Genomic DNA, 21669 nt, shown 5'->3' on the forward strand with positions numbered 1-21669 from the left:
CGATGCACACCGAGATCAAACACCACGCATGCAAAAAGGAATCAAACCAAAAAAATATTAGATCGACAAATCACACCGATTATCGCAATAAATAAGTTAAGAGAAGAAGGACGAACCTGGTGGAGATTCGATGCGGCGGTAGAGCTTTGGATTGAACGGTAGATCGGTGTGGTAAGCGGCGCTGCTTCACTGCTCGAGAAATCGCCTTCTCCGGAGAGAGAGAGAGAGAGAGAGAGAGAGAGAGAGAGAGTGGATGGAGACCGAACGACCACTTCCCTCTACCGCTTCCTACCTCCTATCACCACTTGCCACGTGACACAAGCACTTCTGCCAAAAACTTCTTACCTAAAAAACGATTCTCTTATTTTTCTGCAATTTTGATTTAAATTTGGGCCGAATTGGGTTAAGCAACGAGGTTTAGAAGCCCCGATAATGTTGCTGTTAGTGTGTTTTAATATGCAAAGTATTGAGTTGACTCTGTCATTACGTGTATAATAGGCGAAAGTTCCCAAACTACCCCTCCTAATGAGCCATCCGGTTTGATGAGCCGGTCGGTTTAAGTAAAAAAAGGAAATACGGTTTAGAGAGCCGAACCGGATCTAAACCCTAAACCTCTGTGAAACCTGAACCGGCGAGCTTCCTTCCTCACTTTGCATCTCTTCGAGTAATCGATTCGATCGAGTGAGGGCGAGTTTCATGGCTCTCGTTCGATTGATCTCTTCTCGGAAGCTTTCGCCACCGTTTTTCTCTAGGAATGTTGATCGATTGGAGCTGACACGCATTGGATCGATTCGAGTAGCTGCGTTCTTCTCGACTCAGAAGCTCGTTGGCGATGATGAACCAGTTCTCGTGAGTTTTCGCTTCCTAGTATTCAAATTTGGGCGGCCTTTGATTAGTTGAATTAGTGATAAAGTGATGAACTTTTATGATTCTCAGATGATTAACGATCTTAACTGTTTGGTTGAACCGAAACAGGTTAGAGATTTCATACACAGAGCATTGTATGATGCAAAAGACGGATACTTCTCTCAACGATCGCAATCTGTTGGTGTTCTGGAGAGAAGCATTAAGTTCAACCAGCTTGAAGGTAAAGCTAAAGCATTCAAGTCTCACTTGCCTAAATGTTTGATAGTACCGTTGGATTAATTTACCATTTCTTGGAAGTATAGCTATATTAGTTGTAATCCTAGAGGAGGATGCGGTGTTGACTAGTTTTCTCTTTTTGTGTATATAGGGAGAAAGGCGTACATGAAACTATTGGAGAAAGTTTACAAGCAGAGTGACATTTCTTGGTTTACTCCTGTGGAGCTCTTCAAGGTTGATTTGTCTTTGATATCTACTTGGAATAGCTTTCACTTGTCCTAAGTATCCCCTTTTTTTTGTGATTTCGATCCTCTCTTGCAGCCTTGGTATGCTCATGGGATTGCAGAAGCTATACTACGAACCACCAATCTCTCAGTTCCATTAAAGGTTTGACTTCTGTGATCTTCTACGTCTAACTGCTTTATTGAATTTCAGGACAATAGTACCAAACATGAAATGTCCTCTGGGGTTTCTGTAGTTGTATTGAATCCTGAGCTATCTTTGGCTACCAGCCTATATGAGAGAACTAGTTAGTGATAGCCTTAGCCTTTAACTTGTTTCAGTTGTTCATGCGTTGAAACCTTGGAATAGAGAAACTATGGTTTACCTAAAAAACTGTTTAGAGTAGTTCACAACTGAACGGTGAATAGAAAGTAAAGCCATTGATTTTCTGTTTAAAGATCGTATTTTTGTTGAATATTTTCATCCCGGTTTGTGAGTCTACTGTTTGCACTGATTCTTCTGTTAATCGGTAACACTTGAAACATGTCCTTAGATTTATGAAATTGGTGGTGGATCGGGAACCTGTGCGAAGGGTATATTGGACTACATAATGTTGAATGCTCCTGAGAGAATCTACAATAACATGAGCTATACGTACGTATGCCCCCTGTTTTCCTCTAGCTAAGCATGAACTATACACAATCATCTTTTGGCTTGAACTTCAGCATAGTAATCTTTTTAACTGCATGCTTATTTTAAATTATTATTTTTTCAGATCTATAGAAATCAGTCCTTCACTGGCTAAGATTCAAAAGGAAACTGTTGCGCAAGTTGGAAGCCATCTATCAAAGTTCCGAGTTGAGTGCCGTGATGCATCTGACCTATCTGGATGGAGTGAGTTTCTTTCTTTTCAGTGTGATGCAGATTCTGTATCATTTTTTTCTTTTTTTTTTCTATGGCTAATCTGGAATTAGTTTATGGTTGAAAATGTTAAACTTAGTGAGTTGTTCACCAAATTTCGTAATGTAACATTCTTAGAAGCTTGATTTACTCAGAGATATCGTTAGTCAAATGAGGTTATGCTGAAAGCTTGCTTGATACTACTTATTAGTCAAGATGTTTCTAAATTAGCCCACCTTAGTAACGATCTGTGCTTATAGAGTAAATTTTCAAACAGGGAATGTGGAGCAACAACCATGTTGGGTGATAATGCTCGAGGTACGCAATTAAGTAGTTGTTGTTCTCTTTGATAGGTTGTATGGAAGAGGAATCCACTCTAATTTTTGTATAAACCGGTGTCATTGCAGGTGCTAGATAATCTCCCACATGACCTTGTCTATTCCCAAAGCCAACTTTCCCCATGGATGGAAGTCTTGGTTGAAAATAAACCTGAGAGGTGCGTGCATACAATACTGGTTTTGGTTCAAATGAAGTTGTACATTTATGCCTCTATTGATCCTGATCCCTTATAAATTGCAGCGAATCACTCTCTGAACTATACAAGCCTTTAGAGGATCCACTGATCAAGCGCTGCATTGACATTGTTGAACACGAAGCTCCTCCGGTTTCAAAACCAAAAGAAATCTGGTCTAAACTGTTTACCAAACCTAGACGTTGTTGGCTTCCAACAGGTTGTTTGGTAAGCGAAAAAAATGGTGTCCATTTATAAAAACAGGTCCTGCTTTGCTCTGTTCTAATTATGTGAAATTACAGAAACTGCTGGAGGTTTTACATGAAAAGCTACCAAAGATGTCCCTAATCGCTTCTGACTTTAGCTTCTTGCCGGACGTGAAAGTTCCTGGTGAAAGAGCCCCATTGGTTTCAACAAAGGTATGCTCTTTTTCTTTTCCTTCTAACTATGCAGTGACACCTTTCTCAGAATGTGTAGACTTCACTTAACTGTATATGGCCAAAGTTAAGTCTACACGTCATTATTTTAATCAACAAGAACTTGGTTTCAGTATAAGTCAGCGTCCTTCTCCATTGCTTATATCAAACTCGGTTCAAGAATACATGATAATGGTTTTCAGTCTTGAAGTATAATTAACAACGTTTTGTGTTTGCAGAAAGACGGAAGTAGCTCAGATTACAGTAGTTATCTAGACGCAAAGGTATTCTCCATTGCAAATTGACTAGTTGTCTAAAATTTCTAACCTCACTTGAACGTTACAATCATATGTAACTCGGGATGATCGATATTGCAGGGTGATGCTGATATATTTTTCCCAACTGACTTTTGGCTTTTGGAACGAATGGATCATTATTGTTCTGGGTGGAGGAAGACGGAGAAAGACGGGACACCATCGAAAAAAGGAAGGAAAAGACGAACTCTCACTGTAAAACAATGATTCTCCTTGAAAACATTTCAACAACAAGAGAGGATATTTTTGAATAACTTTGTCTTTTATTTTTTGGCATGTAGCTGGATACATCAGCGTTCATGGATGAGTTTGGTTTACCTTCAAAGACGAGAACAAAGGACGGATACAACCCGTTACTTGATGACTTCAAGAACACTAAGTTCTATCTTAGTGTCCCAACACACAACACTAAGTAAAGCAAAAAGGTACCATCAGCTCAATAGAACGTCTGATTTTTGCAGAAGATTAAATGCCTTTTGGTAAAGGAGTCAGAGATTACAAATGAAAGATTTTTTAAACATTTGTTTCTCTTTTTGTAATAATTTTATATCAAGTTCAATCAAGATTCCCTCTGTGCAATGAAAAAAGCACACGAACATGACAATTGCAGCTCATTTGAGAAACTCTCAGAACCATAGAGATTTTTATTTCTGAGATAGCCAAGACGTTTTAAGATGTCAAATGAAATAAACATACTATATTTGTGGAATCTCATCACTTCTTTTAGATATTGTTACAAATTCTGAAAAAAAAAGATTCGAATCTATGCTTCATAAAGAAAAAAAATGTATATGATAGAGAGACAGAGGGAGATGTTGAGCTATCTGAACTGTATGATCAATGTCGAGAAACCCCTCTCTTCTTTGTCTGAACATTTCAAAGGCTTCCTTACCGTTCTAATCCAGCCACCGTGGAGTTTGTCTGAGAAGTTGCATCTGAATCTCCCACACTCTCTAACCGACTTTCAAGAATCTCTACAACATTATCCGGCGGGCACTTGTCACTGGCCTTCTTCGGATTCATCTGACAGAAACACTCAGGCCATGAGTTCGTGTAAAACGACTCAGGAGATACGCGTTTGTGAGGCCCTCCAAAGTTCGTTTTCAGCATTACTCGCCTCACTGCTTCTTCGAACCCAGCGGTTTTTCCTTTCTCTCTAGCTATGAAGATTGGAGCTAAAGCCTTTCTGTCAGGTCTGATTGTGGTGCGGAAACCGTAGTAGAGGCGATGACCTAAGAGATTGTTGGCGAAGTTGCTCGGCCCATCGTATGTTGGCATGAAAATGTCGGACAGGAGACAGACCATGTAATCCACAGCTGATCCTATTAATCCTTGCGAGTTTGCTGAAAGCTCCTCAGAGGGGTCGACCGAGCTATGGTTGTCAAGCCGTGGGAATAAGGTTCGGAACGGTGACATGAACCTTTCCCCGCCAAAAAGTTCACCAGCTGCTAAGTATATCCTTGTGGAGTTGTCGAATCTCATCGCTCGTAATATAAGACCTACCTGCACCCACAAGGATCAACTAAACTGTCATGTTGCATTTCTATAGCCTGCAATTATGATTTCTCTATTGCTGTCTAGCTTATCAGTTATCTACTTGTGGGTTTGCTCAACCTGAAAATGATGCGGATAAAAAAAGTAAGATGGAACTTACCTCCTCAGGGGTCAGTGGGCACTTCCCAATAGCCCTTCTTTCATTGTAGATAAGCCTTTTCTCTGCAAAATTTTCTTTACGGTACTTCCTAAGTATCTTCTGTTCCTCGGGGTTAAATATGTCAAAGCACCTGGAGAAAATAGACAATGAACCATATGTTGATGTATGTAAGATGATGATACAAAGGCAACCATATCTGATATATAAATTACTTTAATAGAAATGAAACTACAGCTGATGGCTGAAGAAAGATTTTTTTGTTTCTTTGGCAAAAAGAACATACCCTGCAAATGCCAACATATCCATTTCGAAACGAAGATGGATGGACATGAAGTGGCCCTGTGACCGGAGTTTGTCAACAATCGATTCACTCAACTTCATGATGTGTGGCTTGAATCTCAAAGCATGGTAGTTCACTCTGCACCTTAACCGTTGATACTCAGGATTGTCAATTTCCTCCGCCAACCGATGTGAAAAAGGTGTAAGATAGATAGCACTATGTTCTTTCATTGCCTTTAGAGCAGTTGTCAGGTACCAATCAATAGGAGCATCTCGAGGAGGACGAATCTGTTTCAAAGAGAAAAATGAGCACACATGTATATATATTCTTTACTTTCAGAAGCTTATATGGAAACAAGTCACATTCCTTAATGTTTGTACCTGAAACGCTTTTATCTTCTTGGTTTTCCCATTTTTGTGAACATCTGGGATCTTTCCCACAATCTTAACATCATACTTCAGTGTCTCAATAAAATGTTCTACGTCATATATTCCCTGGAATCCACTGCGGATAAGAAAATCATATATTAGAGAAGGCAGAAACATACTCAAATAATTTATGCAATGGCATTTGCACTTCCTGTCCTTCACATTAGGTGATTAAACCCTCTTAGAACTTATCAGCCTGATGATATTTATAAAAGCTACAAATTGCAACACGTTCACACTAGTAGCCACTATTAATCAAGTCATTATTTTACAGAAAGTCCCTTAATTTCTAATAGCAATGTCTAAAGGAAGCAAGGTACCTGGCATCATGCCAAAACGAGTTTGCATCTAGTTCGGGCAACACAAGTGTAGCATTCATGATCCGGGCAGCAAGTACTGCATTACATATCTGCAACATCCATCCACATGTCAATATTAGCCATTAAGGAGGTTGAAGCTAAGCTCAAATCCAGTATAGTTACAGATTAAACACCAACCGCACTACGTTGCTGATTCAAACCACCATTACACCGAACACGAAGATAGCCATTCGTCTCCTTCGTAGGAGCTGCAAAAAGGTAAATCAAAAGACTCTTATCATCAATACAAGCTTGGAAGGCCCCAAGACTTCTGAGATTAGCATCAAGTTATAAAATCGTTACAGCTCAAAAACATGAGATGAACATACGAGGCCAGTCAGATCGTGGAGCAGAAGATGGCCTCCAACCACCGGAATCAGCACTCTCCCAGAGCTCCTCCACGTTTATCTGCTCAAATACCATATACAAATCCATCAATCAATCAACAAAAGACTTGACTAAATCTCATCTAACCTGATCTACAGCCTACTCAGAATCCATACTAACTGACCTTAGAAGGACGGCTCGGCTCGGGATTACCACCGATGTTAAACGAGAAAAGCAGCGAGAGAGTACAGATCAGTAGAACTATGACTCCGATGGACAGCTTCGCCACCATCCCCTTCGTTCCAACTCCTCCTCCCGCCTTCCCATGGAGACGGTGATGCCCTAACCTGCAACATCACTCAAAAATCAGCTCCGATCCAACCAATTTTGCTCTGTTTATACGAAAATCGCATCACACAGACGAGAAATTTCTCGATAAATCAAAAAAAATTCACAGAAAAAGTGAAAGAGAAGGAGCTTGGTTCCATCTACCTTCGCATCGCGTTTGAAATCAGGAAGAGAACAAGATCTTCTCCGCTGATTTGAGAATTTGCACCACTTTTTTTTCTGTTAAATCTCTCCGTTGGAGTCTCTTCCTTTCTCACTAGAGCGAGATGTAGATTTTTCGTTATATCGAAGTGAATTAATTTACAGTCCCCGCATCAAACCGAAATCGGTTCTCTAGATTAAACCGGCCGGTTGATTGTTGTAGAACCAGGCTAATTAAAAATCAATACACATTTGTTTTAAACTCTTAAAAATTCTTGCAGTACTGTACTTTCTTACTTTATGGAAAATTACAATCAGGATTTATATATATATATATTTCCAATAGTAAAAAAGTTCAGTTTTTATATAAAAGTTTTATTCCTTCTCTTTTTATTTTCCAAATTCCAACCATCATACAGTAACTCACATTGAATTAAAAAAAAACGAAGAAATAGAATAATTGCAATGACCATCATTGTTTTGTAATTTTTATTTTCTAGAATCCTATTAAATCCCAATAAAATCTACAAGGTTGAACCGGTGAGTAGATACTAAAATTGAATCAAGTAGCGGCTTTTGACAGCTGCTTCAGAATGTCGGTTATCTCATTAACCGGTGCATCACCCTTGAGAAAACCAATAAAAGGACTCTCTGACGGAACGATGTCGTCTCGAAGGTCTGTTGACCGGAGCAGAGCATCAGAGCCCAACGTCACGAGCCCCTTGACGATCACCGTCTTGTGTGTGCCAGAGATAAGTTCCTCGTAGTCCGTATCGCCGTGTTCTCCGACCACCACGTACATGTTCGCCACGTTCAGCCTCCACCGCACAAACAAGTATCTGCACCGCAAATAGACAGACAAGAATAACTCATGTAACGTGGTTTTGTAGCGTTGTCGGAAATTTTTTATTTTTTTTGGTGGTCGGAATATTAAAGTACCTAAGAGCTTGTGATCGAGAAGCAAGAAGAGGAACGATCTGCAATCTTGTCGAGTTCCGACAGTACATAGGATGACAACGGAGGCCTCTTAGACGTAACTTCTGACGCAAGTCATCAATTCTCATCACCTGAAAGAAGCCCTGATTAGATTAAAGACCTTTAAGACGTAACTTATGACGCAAGTCATCACCTGAGGAAACCTAATTAGATATTAACGACCTCTAAGACGTAACTTCTGACACAAGTCATCACCTGAAGAAACCTAATTAGATATTAAAGACCTCTAAGACGTAACTTATAACGCAAGTCATAAATTCTCATCACACGGCAGCAACGAGGAACAAAAAATTTACCTTTGAGCGATCTTTGATCAAATACGCAACGCAATGCTCATTGCTCGATGGCTTATCCTCCTCGAGAAGACTCGGGGAGCCCTTGTTCCTAGCTTCTCCACCAACAGCTGTTGTGTTCATGAGCTTCCACACAGTGTTCTTAAGCCCTTCATTGCCCCAACGGTAATCTATATGCGAGGCGTAGTCAGGATCCGGAAGAAGCTTCCCTTCTTCAGCTCCTGGGTAGTACACTTCGCTCCCGCTGCTGCATATCAACGTGTCGAACTCGCTCACTTGAATCTTAGCAGACTTGAAGAAGCTAGTCAACTCATCAAGCGGCATCGAAGTGGATAACGCGAAACCAGAGTTCTTAGCCATCTTAGGATCCGATCTCACGGCTTTGACGATGTTCTGAATCATCGTCACCATAGATTTTACATCGACCGCTCCCTCCTCGTTATAGCAATCAAATGCTATAACTATAAGCCGTTCACGTCGCCGTAAAACAGGAAACCTGCTCCCCACGTTATCTCCTTGCTTCTTCCCTTGCACTTCCGGTTTACTCTTTATCTCAGGTTGCTTCATCCGGCTCATGATTTGTTTAACCGGATCATTACTACTCGGTTCAAGAGACGCGTTCCAGGACGGTTTGTCTCCGTCCACAGAGAGTCTAAGAGACATGTCTTGAACGTCTTTGAGAGAGTCGTTGAGCGAGAACTCGTCTTCTTGAGCCGCCATTTCGTCTGCGTCCGTCTGCCACTGCGGATGTCTCATACGACATGAGGCTACACGAGTAAGGTAAGTCCGGCAATGCTCCGGCCATGAGAACAAGTGAATGTTCTTCCAACCGTTGATCCTGCACTCGTTCCATAGGTTCTTCTCTGATACCAACTTCAGTAACGCGTTAGCTATTGCTTCTTGATCATGTGGATCCACTAGCAAACCGTTATGCAATGCCTGAAAAATCCAAAACCATGAGAAAGAAAAGAAAAATATTACCAATCTGAAAAATGACCAATGTTTAAAAAATCGTTAGGTGGTGGTTAGACGTTTTATAGAGGATTATCATTTAGTTGGTACCTATGCCGATTTTTTGAACGCTTAAACCGATTATTTAAAGAATCTTTATATAAAATTGTTTCGTTTAGACCCGGCCGATTTTAGAACACCGGAGATGACTAAGTTTCAGGACAGGTCTTTTACCTGAAGTATATCGACCGGTCCACCATTCTTGGTGGCCACCATGGGAAGCCCGTGAGCCGCAGCCTGTATTTTTTTTTCAGATTTGGTTAAAGAAAAGATGATAAATATTGGATAGTTATATTTAATAAGAGACTTTACCTCAATGAGTGTAAGGCCAAAAGGTTCAACCAAAGCAGGATTAATGAAAACACCCTTTGTATTTGCAGCGAGTCGGTATATGTCAGGAACATCAGACTGTTTATGATGTTTAGGATACGCAACGGACCCGTAAAGGTCGTACTTGTCAATGAGTTTCAAGGCAGTTGTAAGAACACTTGCGTTTCCAGATGGTAGCTCATCTATATCATCTCTATTCCCCATAATCAAAGTCTGCCAAAACAGAGAAAAAAAAAAACAACCTTCAGAAAACTGAGCATCTTGTTTTCTTGGCGTTAGTTAATATCACTAGTTACGAGATTAGCTAGCTCCCGTAGATGTCGACATTCTCCAAAGGCTTTCAAAAGAGTGGTTATGTTCTTCTTGGGGTCTGGTCTAGATAGTGCCAAGATCATGGGTTTGTGAGGATTTGTGAAAAATCTCATAACCTGCCAACGAAGATATCAAACACAATCTACAAAGAAAAACTCCAAAGAAGATAGTGAAGCTGCTTAGGGAAAACTCACATCAGACCATATAGTTGGAACCGCTTTAGGAGAAGATCCCTCGGCTCCTCCTGCTAAGGAAGCTAACTCTCCATCGCCCTCAAGTGTCTCTTCTTGAACCACAACGTTTGTGAAATCCATTCCTGGTGGAATAACCTGTGCAACAGACTCACTCACTAGCTCAAAATCTTACTTCATAATCATAAGCAATCATAATGTTCAAAAAATCGTTATATGGTTACTAGGTGCTTTTTAAAGGACTAGTCAAATTATCCAGGACATAGACGTTAACAATATTGATATACATTTATATTAAACATTTTAATTACTTGTATCTAATTAAAAATATTTTTATGAATCATTAAAAATTGATATACAAAAAAATTAGACAAATTTATGAATTTGCATTAACATTATTACTTGATATTGAAACAAATTTAGACAAATTTAAATCGATTCAGATCAATTTAGCTGATTTGGAACAGTTTAAACCGATTTAAAAAAATTCATTTTGGCTATAACTGATTTAGAGCATAGGTGCCGCCTATAACAATTTTTAAAGCATTGATGATAAGCTGGTTAGTTCTTGGTGTACTTACCGCCATTCTTGGCATGTACCGTCCGTGACAGTTAACACCGCGTCTAGCACGAGCTCTCAACACTTTCTCAAGCTTAACATCGAACCCATCATAAAGGCCCCACTGCTCATCAATCTCCTGCCTCGTACTCGTTATAACAAGCTCCGCAGCATCCAGAGAAAGCTCCTCAGCTTCGATCCTCCTCTTGATCTTATACGTCGAGTTTATATCCTCCTTTGACTGCCTCCCTTGTTTCAAAAGCTGTTCAAGCTTGTTTCTCCCTAGAGAATGACCCGTCAAGACCATAGGAACGTTCAACGCACCTGAAAGCAGAGCTGCACTGTCCCCTGCATCAGCGTAGTGACCGTGAATCACGTACGGCCATACAGGCTTCCCGTTACCAATCTGTTCTCCCAAAACTTTCGACATGTTTAGGATATGAGCTAAGGCTCCATCAACGAACTCTTGGATGTAAGGCCAGAGAATCTCTTTTGGTAAGTACTTGTCGCGCGGACCAAACGGTATTCTGATGATGTAAGCTCCACTGCTTTCTCCCGTTTCGTCGCCGTCGCAGTCTTCGGCGGAAGCTGTTGTTAGCATCTCTGTTGGCTCTGCGTAGCTCCAGTCAACTTCTGATGAGCATATCTGGCGTGTAAAGAGATCTACTCGGTACACACCAGGCATTCTCGCTAAGGCACGAGCTAGCTCCACTACATATTTCACCTGACATTTTTAAACAAAGTTAAAACAGGGGGCTCAAGATTTGAGCTTATGGATAACTTGGAATACAAGGTAACCTGTCCACCAGTGTCAGAATCGCTACCAAGCTCCATGTTTTCACCACGAACCAACCCGTGCAAACTGATACAATCAACACACATTACTAGACCTGAGATTTTAAACCGAACCAAACCAGCCGAAATGAACCAAAATTTAGTGAGAAGTTCAGTTTGATTCGGCAGGTTTATATTGGTTTTCACTTCCGTAATCGGTTAGTTCGGTTTTTCAAAAAGAAAATTGTTAGCCAAATTTCATGCCGAACTAATGAAAATTTCGAATCCGAAGTTAACCAAATCTTTAACCAAAATTTTAATCGAAACCGAAAATTTCGGTTAGTGTACAAAATTTCTGAACTGAACCAAACAAAATTTTACAAACCAAACTACCCAAATACCAAACCAAACTTTTTCCGGTTCAATTCGGCAATACTTTGGTCGCCTCGAACTACCCGAACCCACAGGTCTACACATTACATTCAATCAATGGGAAGCAAGCAAGAAGGATACAAAAGGTAACTTACCTGATAAGGACAACGTAAAGACGATTCTCCTTTTTATCATCAGACCAAATATCGACACTGGACGAGTTGCGTTGCAGCTGTCTCCTAGGTGTCTCAGGTTGAACAATCTCTCCGAGACCGTCTCCTTTCTCTCCTTCTGATAAATCCTCAAACAAATCCTCCGTCGCATCTCTTCTTCCTTGTTCTCTCTCCAATCTCCTGTTCGCCACTCGTTGAGAATCCTCCCACTCTAACTGTGTAACAATATCTCATTCATAATAACATAAACAACACAATGACACACATATAACAATGATGTAACATAACGTACCTGCTTCTTCTTGCGAGTGAGATGCCATATCCTCCAGCACATGTTCTCTAAGCGAGAGTTTCGCTCACGGGAGTTGCGAGTGGCTACGACTTTGAGCCAAGTCCGGTGAAGATCTGTCTCATCGACTCCGGTGACGACTTCCTCCACGAAGTATTTGGTCGGGTTGAAAAACTCTCCTTCTCCGTCTCTCAGAGCCGTCACGGAGGTTTGAGGTTTCTGCTGTGTTTCTTCGATCCCCTGAGCTTGACTGTCAAGTATCGCCTCCAAGTAGCCATTGATCCACTCGTTCCCCGCCATTCTGAGGCTTTCTTTCTCTTTCTTGGAGTGTAAGAAACTGATTAATTAGGTTGAAGTGTGGGAAGAAACAATCGAGAGATAGAGATAAAAAAAAAAAAAGTGATGTGAGGATCTTTTTACATAAATGGCGGATTGAACGTGAAGAGATCAGTAATTAGCAAAGATGTTAAGCGGTGGAGCCATCAAGACGGTGACACGTTTACAGACATTAATGTAATCACGTGGCAAATGCAACGGTAAGAGCGAAGAAACAGGAGAGTTTGGTTATGTTCTCTTTGTCCGATTCCTTCTGCGGTTCTCCCTCAACCATTTATCTCTACTTCACTTCAGCTAATAATGAGTGTAGTATAAAAAAATTACAAAAATTGAATTTTTAATTGGTAAGGTATGTAGTTTTGTATTTATGGGTATGTGATTTATATTTTATTTTAACAAAACTAGATGGAATTTCTCATCTCATTGGGCTAAGAAGTGAATAAAGAGAAATTGTACATGACCAAACGTATTAAAAATACAACCACATAGGGTTTGAATTTGGACTTTGGAGCACACATAACATCAAGAAACAAATCTATAAGAGAATGCAGATAAAAAAAAAAGATATTTATATCTAAAGAGCATATGGAAGGTCTACTAATCTTATACGAGAGAAAGAAGAACACACCTTCCTACACGTAAGGTACGTGGTGCTATGCTAAAATTAACAAGAGTCATGTAAAGCCTCAAGCAAGTCCTAACAAAGCTTTTAATCGTTCTTCGTGCACTGCTCTCCGGATTGTGGCAGAAGAAGAGCCAATCTTCCTTTGTACCTCGCAATCTTCCTCGACCGTTCTTCTCTTAATCTGAAACCAAACAGACCCGTTTTGGGCTCGGTGAACATAGTTTAGACAGGATAACTAGGAGAGATAAACTTACCGTGCGCGGACTTTCTTAGCTCGCTCGATGTGTCCTTTCAAAAGATCCTTCTCTGTTAAGTCCTTCACAGATTCCTCGTCCTGAGATCGTCATAGGAAAAAGTTGAATGAAACATCACTTTGTTTCTGTTCAAGAGCTGGGAGTAATGTGTTCCGTTCTGCTCAGAGAGTATATGGTTCTTGACGAGAAAACGCACATACCTCTTTATCATCATCATCAGTTGGTTTTTCAGCTGCTTCCATCACATCCAGAGGTAATGGCTTTGGTAACGGTTTCATTGTATCGCTCCTTTGCGACTGTTTAACAGAGAAACTGCAAGTTAGATTAGGCCCTATGGTTGGTTTATGCTGGCAAATCAAAACTGCATTATAAAACGGGAAAGTCGCAATTAATGATCGATCATTTAACTAAGGTTGGCTTGTAACAAAACCAAAAGGGGATTAAAAGATACAACAAACTATATCAAACAAGAATCCTTTATCTAATTCCTAATCTGGATGCAATTAGAGGAGTAGTCCAAAGTAATTAAATCACCAGCAAAGCAAAGATCCCAGGAGTACAAATATCTAAGCTTTTTTGCATTATACTTTTAACAGTAAGAACACAAAGTGATGGCGAACCTGCATTCCTTCATGTGCGCCATTTCTCAACCACGATCGACTAAGTGAATAGAGAGAAGCTTCATCAGTGATTCTAACCTGGAAAAGTATTGATAAGAGTATCACAAACCAATATCTTTTGAAAAGACTCTTTGTCCACATTGTCAATCCAAAGAAAAATGAAAAAAAAAAAAAGGAGGCTTACCTTTCTCCCTCTAACAAGGACAAGCGCATCCCGCCTTCTAATGACACGGAGAAAGGTAGAGCTCAGTTTATAGAACATGTTTTACTCTATGCACTCAGTGAAACAGAATGAAAAGATAATAATATAAATATCAAATTAGAGAAACTTAATGTTACACCTGGCATTTTTATTCCTGCCAGTGTCTAGAATTGAAGTTGGGGGAGGAGCAACCTACATATCAAAATGTGACATGGCAAGAATCAAAGTGATTAGCACAAGACTGCATATTAAGAGCAAAACAGCTTAACACTAACTGAGATATAAACAGAGAGTTTTAAGTATTCCTCATTCCAGAGAAAAAAAAATAAAAATTTATGAGAACAAATTAGAATCAAAATTATCACCACATAGCAGGACAAGGAACCTAAAATAGAAAGATCCAAGAGAATCAGATCGATGAAGCATATATATACAGAGAAGCACAACAGATAAAAAAAAAAAAAAAGCGCCAATCTTTCACATCTTTGATACAAAAAGGTATAAACTTTAAGTAGAGAATGCTAATTGAAGCAAAAGTAAATAAACTAAAACGCATTTAGTTCGAATAAGAAAGCACACATGAAGCAAATCAAGAAGATTCAGATCATCTCGAGCTTTGTCGCTAATAAATCATATCCACTAATCAATTGAAACAAAAAGGAGCAAAAAAAAATCAACAAATCAAATACCAAATTTTGAATAAAAAAACCTCACCCGCGGTTGGAGAAAGTGAGGAACTCCTCTCATGGGACGAGAAACCTGATGCTGAACCTGAGGATTCCTCGCCCTCATGAACTGCATCATGCTTTCCGCCAGCCGGTGGTTGTAAGGCAAACCCGGGTAACCGCTCTGATTACCCGCCGCCGTCACGGAACCGACTAACGGCGCGCTCATCCGAACGGGTCGGACCGAAAACCCTCCTCGACCCGGATGAGGAGCAAACGGGTAAAGAACCGTCGACGAATTAGGGCGGTTGTTATGAGTTTGTTGTAACGGATTAGCAGCTATGGCTCTGTAAGGCAGAGACGGCGGCGGAGGAGCGTTAGGTGGCTGAGACGGCGTTGGTCTGAGATTGTTTGCGGGTGGAGCCGGAGTTTCGGATGCGGTGACGACGAGAGAGGGAGTCGCCGTTGCGGATGCGGAGGAGTTGGGATCTGGAGTCGACATTTTCCGACGGCGGAAGAAAGCAAACAGTCCAACAAGAAAGTTTCAAAATTTGTTTAATATTACCCGAACCTTCTTGTTGATCGAGAGGGTTAGAGTTTGGGCCGATCTGGGCCTGAGGGAGAAAAGCGAGAGAGGTTTATTATCTGGGCCGATATGGGCCTGAGGGTATTGATGTAAAACTGAAGAGTGGAGAGATTTATTTCCTTTTTGTTTTTTTGTTTTTTGTGGAGAAGAGTGAAGGAGATAGGATTCAGAGGTGGATGAATGCACGATAAAACCCTATTCGTTTCTCTCTACCTCCATCGAGCGTTCGGTAACTTCTTCTTCCGTCTGAATCTGAATCATCTCATGGGTTTTAAGAAAGTTTTCAAATTTTGTTTTAATTCGTCCGAGAGCTGGATAGGTTTGAAATGTTGTAGCTTGATGTTGAAATCGAATCTAAACTTAATGTTTTCTATAGGTAGTTTAGGTTGGTAATGATGATAAGTGGATGCAGCGCGTTAACTTCACATGTTCTAACAAGCTCTTGGGGTTTCAAGCCATCTTCATACAGAGCTACAGCTTCAGGAGGACAGACTCAACGTTGTCTTGCTCCGAGTTCATTGTCTGTCATAAAGAACTCTTTGGGCTCACATTTACCATTTAATGGGCTTCAAGCTAGTGTACAAAGAGGTATATAGATTGTCTCAATGAATACTTTTAACTATGATAAGAGAGATATTAGTTTTTCAAAGTTTATGCTTTTGTTTCAGGTGTGCCTCTTTCAAACCTCTCAGCCTCGTCTTCTCGGCTTCTGAATGGGGAACAAGGTAGTCTGTCTAGTACATTACCCGTGTTACCCATCCGCAGGAAAGCCCTTTTGTCCCCAAGAGCGTCAAAAGATGTACCATCCAGCTTCCGGTTTCCTCCAATGACCAAAAAGCCACAATGGTGGTGGAGAACCTTGGCATGCCTACCTTACCTGATGCCGCTTCACGAGACCTGGATGTACGCGGAAACCGCTTACCATCTCCACCCTTTCCTAGAAGATTTCGAGTTCTTGACCTACCCGTTTCTAGGCGCCTTAGGGAGGTTACCTGGCTGGTTCCTGATGGCTTACTTCTTTGTAGCCTACCTTGGGATAGTGAGGAGAAAAGAATGGCCTCACTTCTTCAGGTTCCATGTGGTGATGGGTATGCTGCTTGAAATCGCTCTTCAGGTTATAGGAACTGTTAGCAAGTGGATGCCTCTTGGACTCTATTGGGGTAAGTTTGGGATGCATTTCTGGACGGCCGTTGCGTTTGCTTATCTGTTTACCGTCCTTGAAAGCATAAGGTGTGCGCTTGCCGGTATGTACGCTGACATCCCATTTGTTTGTGATGCTGCGTATATCCAGATCCCATACGACTAATAAGAAGTCATTTCATTTTAGATCCTTGTTGCTCTTCATTTCTAAAATTTTTCGTTAGGCCTTTGTATCTGTATCAACTATGTCTGTCTCTTTTGTTAAGTGACATTTATGTTTCAAACATTTTATCAAAGTCTCAAATTTTTGAACCTGGAATGGATATGAACCGAAAAGAATCTAAAGTGTTGATCAGACTTGTATAGTTTATAGTACATTGGGAGATTCTAAATTCGAGGAAGCCCACATGTAGGCTTCTTCTCCATAAACCCGAGATGCTCAGGGAGTTTATGGATGACACTCTGATAAGCTCTCAACAAATGGCTGAAACATAGAACAGAGGAAAGATATATTAGATGGTGCTTTAATCTCTACAAGCGCAGAACCATGAATTTTCATTGAAACGTACCTCTTGATGGTTTAGAGGAATAATGACATCTCTGTAGAAGGGATGAAAGGAAGAATCCTATCACCGTAGAGTTGGTGTAGTTTAACCAAGAGCCGTCCGGAATCGAGGTCATCTTTCCAAATCTGATCAAGGATTGCTTTCCGGGTAATAGTCCGGCCCTTGCTGCCTTGATTCTCCTTTGCGTTTCTGCTTTCAGGTGCGTTACCACCAGAAGCTTGTTCTGATGAGGATGGGTGAACGGAGTTTTGTGGCGGATTGGCATCTCCCGTCGGTCTATCTACTTGCATTGGCGATGGACCACCATCTGACCCATCTGTAGCTATCAATCTTTTACGAGGTGACCGGTTTTCAGAAGAATCTACACTCAGCTTTCGCTTATCTGCCATATTCAGAAAGGGTGAATAGATGTTGGAAACTGAATACAATTGTTATCACAGCGCCATACATGATTGGTCGGGAAGGTTCTAGTTCCATATTTGTATATATATAAACGATGGTTACGGCAATCACTAGTCCCTAAGCGTGTGTCTGACCCTCCTAAGTTTTAGCTATTTTCGATTTCAGTTCAATACAGAGAAAGTAAATTGGTTGATGCAACTTACTTGGCTCAGTATTGATTACTTTCCCCTTTCCCTTGTTGAGGAGACTTGGTGAAGGAGATGGCAAATTCGGGAAGATTTTAAGCCGGTCATGTATACACAGGCCTGCAGCACGCTGGAGAAAAAAAAATTCAGAAATTCCTTCAAGGAGTAAAACTACTGAGATTTCGATTACAGTTATAGAAGAATGTATCCACTAACCAGTAGCGCTCCATACACACGCCAAGCTTCGTAGCTCTTCATCTGGTTCTTCTGCTTCTCAGCATCCAATTCTGGTTCGAGAAGACTAAGATACGGTTCAAGATTTGACAGAACAAGAAGGCGTACCTACACAATAAAATGATAGCTAACATCACAGGAGTACTGTGCTTAAGTTATTTCTGACACTTGTATGACTATACAAATCCAAGCTCCTTATGAAATGAAAGAGAAGCAGGGAAAATGGTGAAAAAGAAAATAAGGATTTTCAGATGATAGTGCATGTTCTGGGTAACTTACACAACTAATAAAACCTTGAAAAGAGCAAAGTGATAGCAGTACAGTGAGGCATCGCCGCTAATATATCAGAGAGAGTAAAGGAAATACTTACGACATTGTGCCCTAAAGCCGCTAATCCTTGAATTGCACCGTAGTGCTGAGTCAAGGCCTTCTTTGGATCCAAAAGTGCATTGACTAAAGTTTTCGTAAGACGAGACTGAAGAGTAACGTAAGTGTTTCCAAACCTGAAAAAAAAAATTCATACCACAAGATTTCAAATGACGAAAACCCTTCTGAACAATGAAGAAAAATTTAGCAAAGTTATAACTTATTTTTCTTTAAAATCAGATCTTCCCATTGGATATTTCAGCTCAAGCCGGAAAAATACCAGAAGCCAATAGCACGGCTAGGATGAAATTAGTAGACTGTATATGGACATGTTAATCTCATGATATTGCATACAATAGCTCAGTATAAATTTTCATTATTAGTGCCAGTAAGAATCATTTTCAGTAAGATAATCCCCACAATTAACCAAAAACGGACACAAAGTTACATGAAATGAAAGGGAAAGAATGAACCTTTTACATATCAGTGCAACCAGATTCGCAGTAAAATCTCTAAGATCCCAATGGTTGTCGGCAAATCTATTTCCAAGCTTTCTCGATACAAGGCATGTTACAACAGAGGGCATCAACTGGTGAAGCTGGCACCAAAAGGAAAAGTTTCGTTAGTTTCAGGGTTATGAAACAACGCGCAATATGCATAGTACGTAGCATGTCTAAAACGCAACTCGAAGAAACATACATAAAAAAAAAACTAAAGAAAGTGGAGCTACAAGATTCTATTATAGTTCTTAAGATCCAGACATCAACTTACATAAGGTTCTATGTGTATATGAGGATTCTGCAGAAGACTTCTGACAACGTGCATTAAATTAAACAGGAGTAGGAAGTCATTTAAACCACGTGATACCTGCATCAGTAGAGAAAATAATATTGTAATGTGCATCAAGCAATTGCGATTCTTATTTATTTTTAAGTTTATTCGGTGCTGCATTATGTTACCTCATCAGCAATGAAATTTGTAAAATATGGAACTAGGGGATGAAGTCCTGAGTCTGAGGCCAAGCTCACTAATGCCTCTTTAAACAGGGAAGGATTTGACTTGCTCATTGTAAGTTCAGCAATCTTTTGGAAGTATAACTGTTAAGAGTGAAAACAACAGATAAGTCTTTTGCACGTAAGATACGTCCCTGCGGTATTTAATCTGTAAGACATACCTGAAGCTCCTTAGATAAGACATGCTTCACTGGTAGCCTAATGTCAATAAGAGGTCCGTCCTTTTGTTGATAGATTTGATTTTCTGCAGGTGCCCTAATGACTACAAACACCATAAACAAGTGGGAAATATTTATTCACGATGGGATGAACAAGGAAATGCTTCAAATTGTCATGCTCGTGATAATTCTCACAACATATATACAGATGCATCTCAAATATGTAATTTGATCTTTCATCAACATCACTAACTAGTAACTTCAGCGTTTACTACACTAGTAATTCACCTTCGAAACGTCACTGTACATGCTAATATTTGTTTAATGTCAATTGTCAATAAATTTGGTTAATGACTTTAAAACTCAAACCCAGGACATAGACTTGAGAGGCAAACCTTCTAAAGGAGCGTTTTCTGGTATAGCTGGCTGGACTCCTTCAATGGCAAGCCAGTGACAGACAATTTCAGTATCAAGGGGAGCTTTTGGTAGTGGAGCTTCAATCACCTAGAATCATGACATTTCTTGAATATATTAGGAAAACATATAAATGTTGTAACTGAAACAAAAAATCATATGACACATGTATATATTTCAGCTTTCCCAACATCTTACATCTTTGAAATCCACCTCTCTGTCATCAGTGTAGAACAAATCCCGATGCCCAATAGCTTTTCTAAACCGAATTGGTCCTCCTGAGCCAAACCCATATATCGGCTGCAATAAACATGATCATTCTCAAATAGATGCATTTGACTTTTTAATAAATGGTGGTATTCATATGCACCAGAAAGGTCAAACCCTCAAAACCAGATACCATATATATATTTCACACTAGTAATAAACTCCACCAAATAAAGGAAGCTATACCAAACATTCAACTGATAGTGCACCACCGAAGCTTATTGAAAATGGGAACTACTCTAGTATGTACTACCTCAAGGTTCCTTAAGTTGAGAGCACCATCAACATCGGAAGCTGTTAAAGTCGTTCTCTTAGAGTGACGCATGCATTTGATAGCTTCCTGCAAAGATGGCATTAACATCAATTTCTAATATACCTAAAACACACAGCTCATGTTAAAACAAAAAAAAAAAAAAAAAAAAACCTGCATAATCTCACGAACGCATGCATTTGATAGCTTCCTGCAAAGATGGCATTAACATCAATTTCTAATATACCTAAAACACACAGCTCATGTTAAAACAAAAAAAAAAAAAAAAAACTAAACCTGCATAATCTCACGAACACGATACTCAACATCAGGAGCAAGCATCAGTGCAGCCTCAGGTGACAAATTGGTAATCCCTATACTTTGGGCTATAACCTCAATCGTTTCCTTAGGTACAATGCTCATCTTCTCTTCTCCTTTCCACAGCTCTACTGTATCCACACAAAAGATATATCAACAGTGAATGAATCCAACGGATCGCAATTCAATAAAAACAGAAACAATTGCATACTTCAATGCTCCGAAACAGAGTGATTATCTCCAAACAACGAAGAACATTAAAAAAAAAACGATAAAACCAGACGCACCGATTCAATAGACCCACGCGTCTTTGTCACAGGCTCGATTCGACTCAGAAGATAGCTCCACAGATATCGCGAATTTCTTTAGCGAGGCTTGAAGCTCGTTAACGGAGCCTCCAGGGTTAGAATTATATAACCGATGCCGAGATTCCGTCTAGCCTCCTCCGGTTTATTATCGTCGAAGAAGCGAATCAGCATCGGGTCGGGTATTTAATTGAGGTTTCAATGCACCCGATTGGGTTCCGGATAGATCAGCTTTGGGCTAACTCTTAATCTTATTGGGCCTTATTTATCCCAATAAGGATAAGAGATTTCTCTCTCTGCCAACCGAAATCCAATGTTTATACAAGCTAGCAAGTGAGCACCGCGGCCTATTAGTTAAGGTTTAAAGGTTTCTACACTCAGGTTTGCCTATTGGTTAAGGTTTAAAGGTTTCTACACTCAGATTTGGGGTTCGAATCCCAAACTATATAATTTATTGCAGATTACAGGAAATCCAGATTT

The 21669-nt window shown here is 40.1% G+C and overlaps 6 protein-coding genes across 10 annotated transcripts; 2 read left to right on the forward strand and 4 right to left on the reverse strand.

Moving 5' to 3' along the window:
• The first annotated feature begins 642 nt into the window (after positions 1-642).
• Positions 643-4200, forward strand: LOC106295661. The gene is made up of 13 exons (XM_013731628.1): positions 643-849; positions 976-1087; positions 1235-1317; positions 1405-1470; positions 1859-1959; positions 2081-2199; positions 2483-2523; positions 2613-2701; positions 2785-2944; positions 3019-3135; positions 3372-3416; positions 3510-3641; positions 3728-4200. The coding sequence occupies exons 1-13, from the start codon at positions 697-699 to the stop codon at positions 3860-3862; spliced, it is 1353 nt and encodes a 450-aa protein (XP_013587082.1). The 5' UTR covers positions 643-696; the 3' UTR covers positions 3863-4200.
• Positions 4120-7116, reverse strand: LOC106295659 (uncharacterized protein At1g04910). Of its 2 annotated transcripts, none has more exons than XM_013731626.1 (9): positions 6987-7116; positions 6679-6841; positions 6497-6575; positions 6306-6376; positions 6129-6217; positions 5761-5884; positions 5384-5667; positions 5101-5230; positions 4120-4949 (listed from the first exon to the last, which is right to left on the reverse strand). In XM_013731626.1, the coding sequence occupies exons 1-9, from the start codon at positions 6992-6994 to the stop codon at positions 4335-4337; spliced, it is 1563 nt and encodes a 520-aa protein (XP_013587080.1). In that variant the 5' UTR covers positions 6995-7116; the 3' UTR covers positions 4120-4334. The 2 variants fall into 2 exon arrangements, with proteins under 2 accessions (XP_013587080.1, XP_013587081.1); XM_013731627.1 differs by having other exon boundaries at positions 6471-6575; positions 6987-7114.
• A 256-nt stretch (positions 7117-7372) lies between these two features.
• Positions 7373-12710, reverse strand: LOC106343737 (probable sucrose-phosphate synthase 3). Its single transcript, XM_013783036.1, has 11 exons — positions 12287-12710; positions 11977-12209; positions 11474-11537; positions 10698-11399; positions 10120-10254; positions 9910-10041; positions 9596-9826; positions 9458-9520; positions 8276-9211; positions 7923-8050; positions 7373-7822 (listed from the first exon to the last, which is right to left on the reverse strand). Exons 1-11 carry the CDS (start codon positions 12581-12583, stop codon positions 7546-7548), a joined length of 3198 nt encoding a protein of 1065 aa, XP_013638490.1. The 5' UTR covers positions 12584-12710; the 3' UTR covers positions 7373-7545.
• Positions 12711-13057: 347 nt separating this feature from the next.
• Positions 13058-15509, reverse strand: LOC106292663. Of its 2 annotated transcripts, none has more exons than XM_013728297.1 (7): positions 15035-15509; positions 14460-14512; positions 14303-14339; positions 14119-14196; positions 13699-13794; positions 13499-13578; positions 13058-13425 (listed from the first exon to the last, which is right to left on the reverse strand). In XM_013728297.1, the coding sequence occupies exons 1-7, from the start codon at positions 15485-15487 to the stop codon at positions 13329-13331; spliced, it is 894 nt and encodes a 297-aa protein (XP_013583751.1). In that variant the 5' UTR covers positions 15488-15509; the 3' UTR covers positions 13058-13328. The 2 variants fall into 2 exon arrangements, with proteins under 2 accessions (XP_013583751.1, XP_013583752.1); XM_013728298.1 differs by having other exon boundaries at positions 14303-14336; positions 15035-15506.
• A 186-nt stretch (positions 15510-15695) lies between these two features.
• Positions 15696-17030, forward strand: LOC106295234 (protein TIC 20-I, chloroplastic). Of its 2 annotated transcripts, none has more exons than XM_013731083.1 (3): positions 15696-15800; positions 15948-16159; positions 16240-17030. In XM_013731083.1, exons 2-3 carry the CDS (start codon positions 15964-15966, stop codon positions 16875-16877), a joined length of 834 nt encoding a protein of 277 aa, XP_013586537.1. In that variant the 5' UTR covers positions 15696-15800; positions 15948-15963; the 3' UTR covers positions 16878-17030. The 2 variants fall into 2 exon arrangements, with proteins under 2 accessions (XP_013586537.1, XP_013586538.1); XM_013731084.1 differs by having other exon boundaries at positions 16264-17030.
• LOC106295233 (transcription initiation factor TFIID subunit 6) lies at positions 17016-21355 on the reverse strand. Of its 2 annotated transcripts, none has more exons than XM_013731081.1 (14): positions 21172-21355; positions 20864-21015; positions 20570-20656; positions 20248-20349; positions 20031-20139; positions 19639-19739; positions 19424-19561; positions 19236-19331; positions 18938-19062; positions 18469-18601; positions 18081-18206; positions 17883-17994; positions 17281-17659; positions 17016-17195 (listed from the first exon to the last, which is right to left on the reverse strand). In XM_013731081.1, the coding sequence occupies exons 2-13, from the start codon at positions 20987-20989 to the stop codon at positions 17292-17294; spliced, it is 1623 nt and encodes a 540-aa protein (XP_013586535.1). In that variant the 5' UTR covers positions 20990-21015; positions 21172-21355; the 3' UTR covers positions 17016-17195; positions 17281-17291. The 2 variants fall into 2 exon arrangements, with proteins under 2 accessions (XP_013586535.1, XP_013586536.1); XM_013731082.1 differs by having other exon boundaries at positions 20864-21012; positions 21172-21351.
• Between the last annotated feature and the right edge of the window lie 314 nt (positions 21356-21669).

The sequence above is a fragment of the Brassica oleracea genome, chromosome C5, assembly GCF_000695525.1.
Source record: "Brassica oleracea var. oleracea cultivar TO1000 chromosome C5, BOL, whole genome shotgun sequence".
Lineage (NCBI taxonomy): Eukaryota > Viridiplantae > Streptophyta > Magnoliopsida > Brassicales > Brassicaceae > Brassica > Brassica oleracea.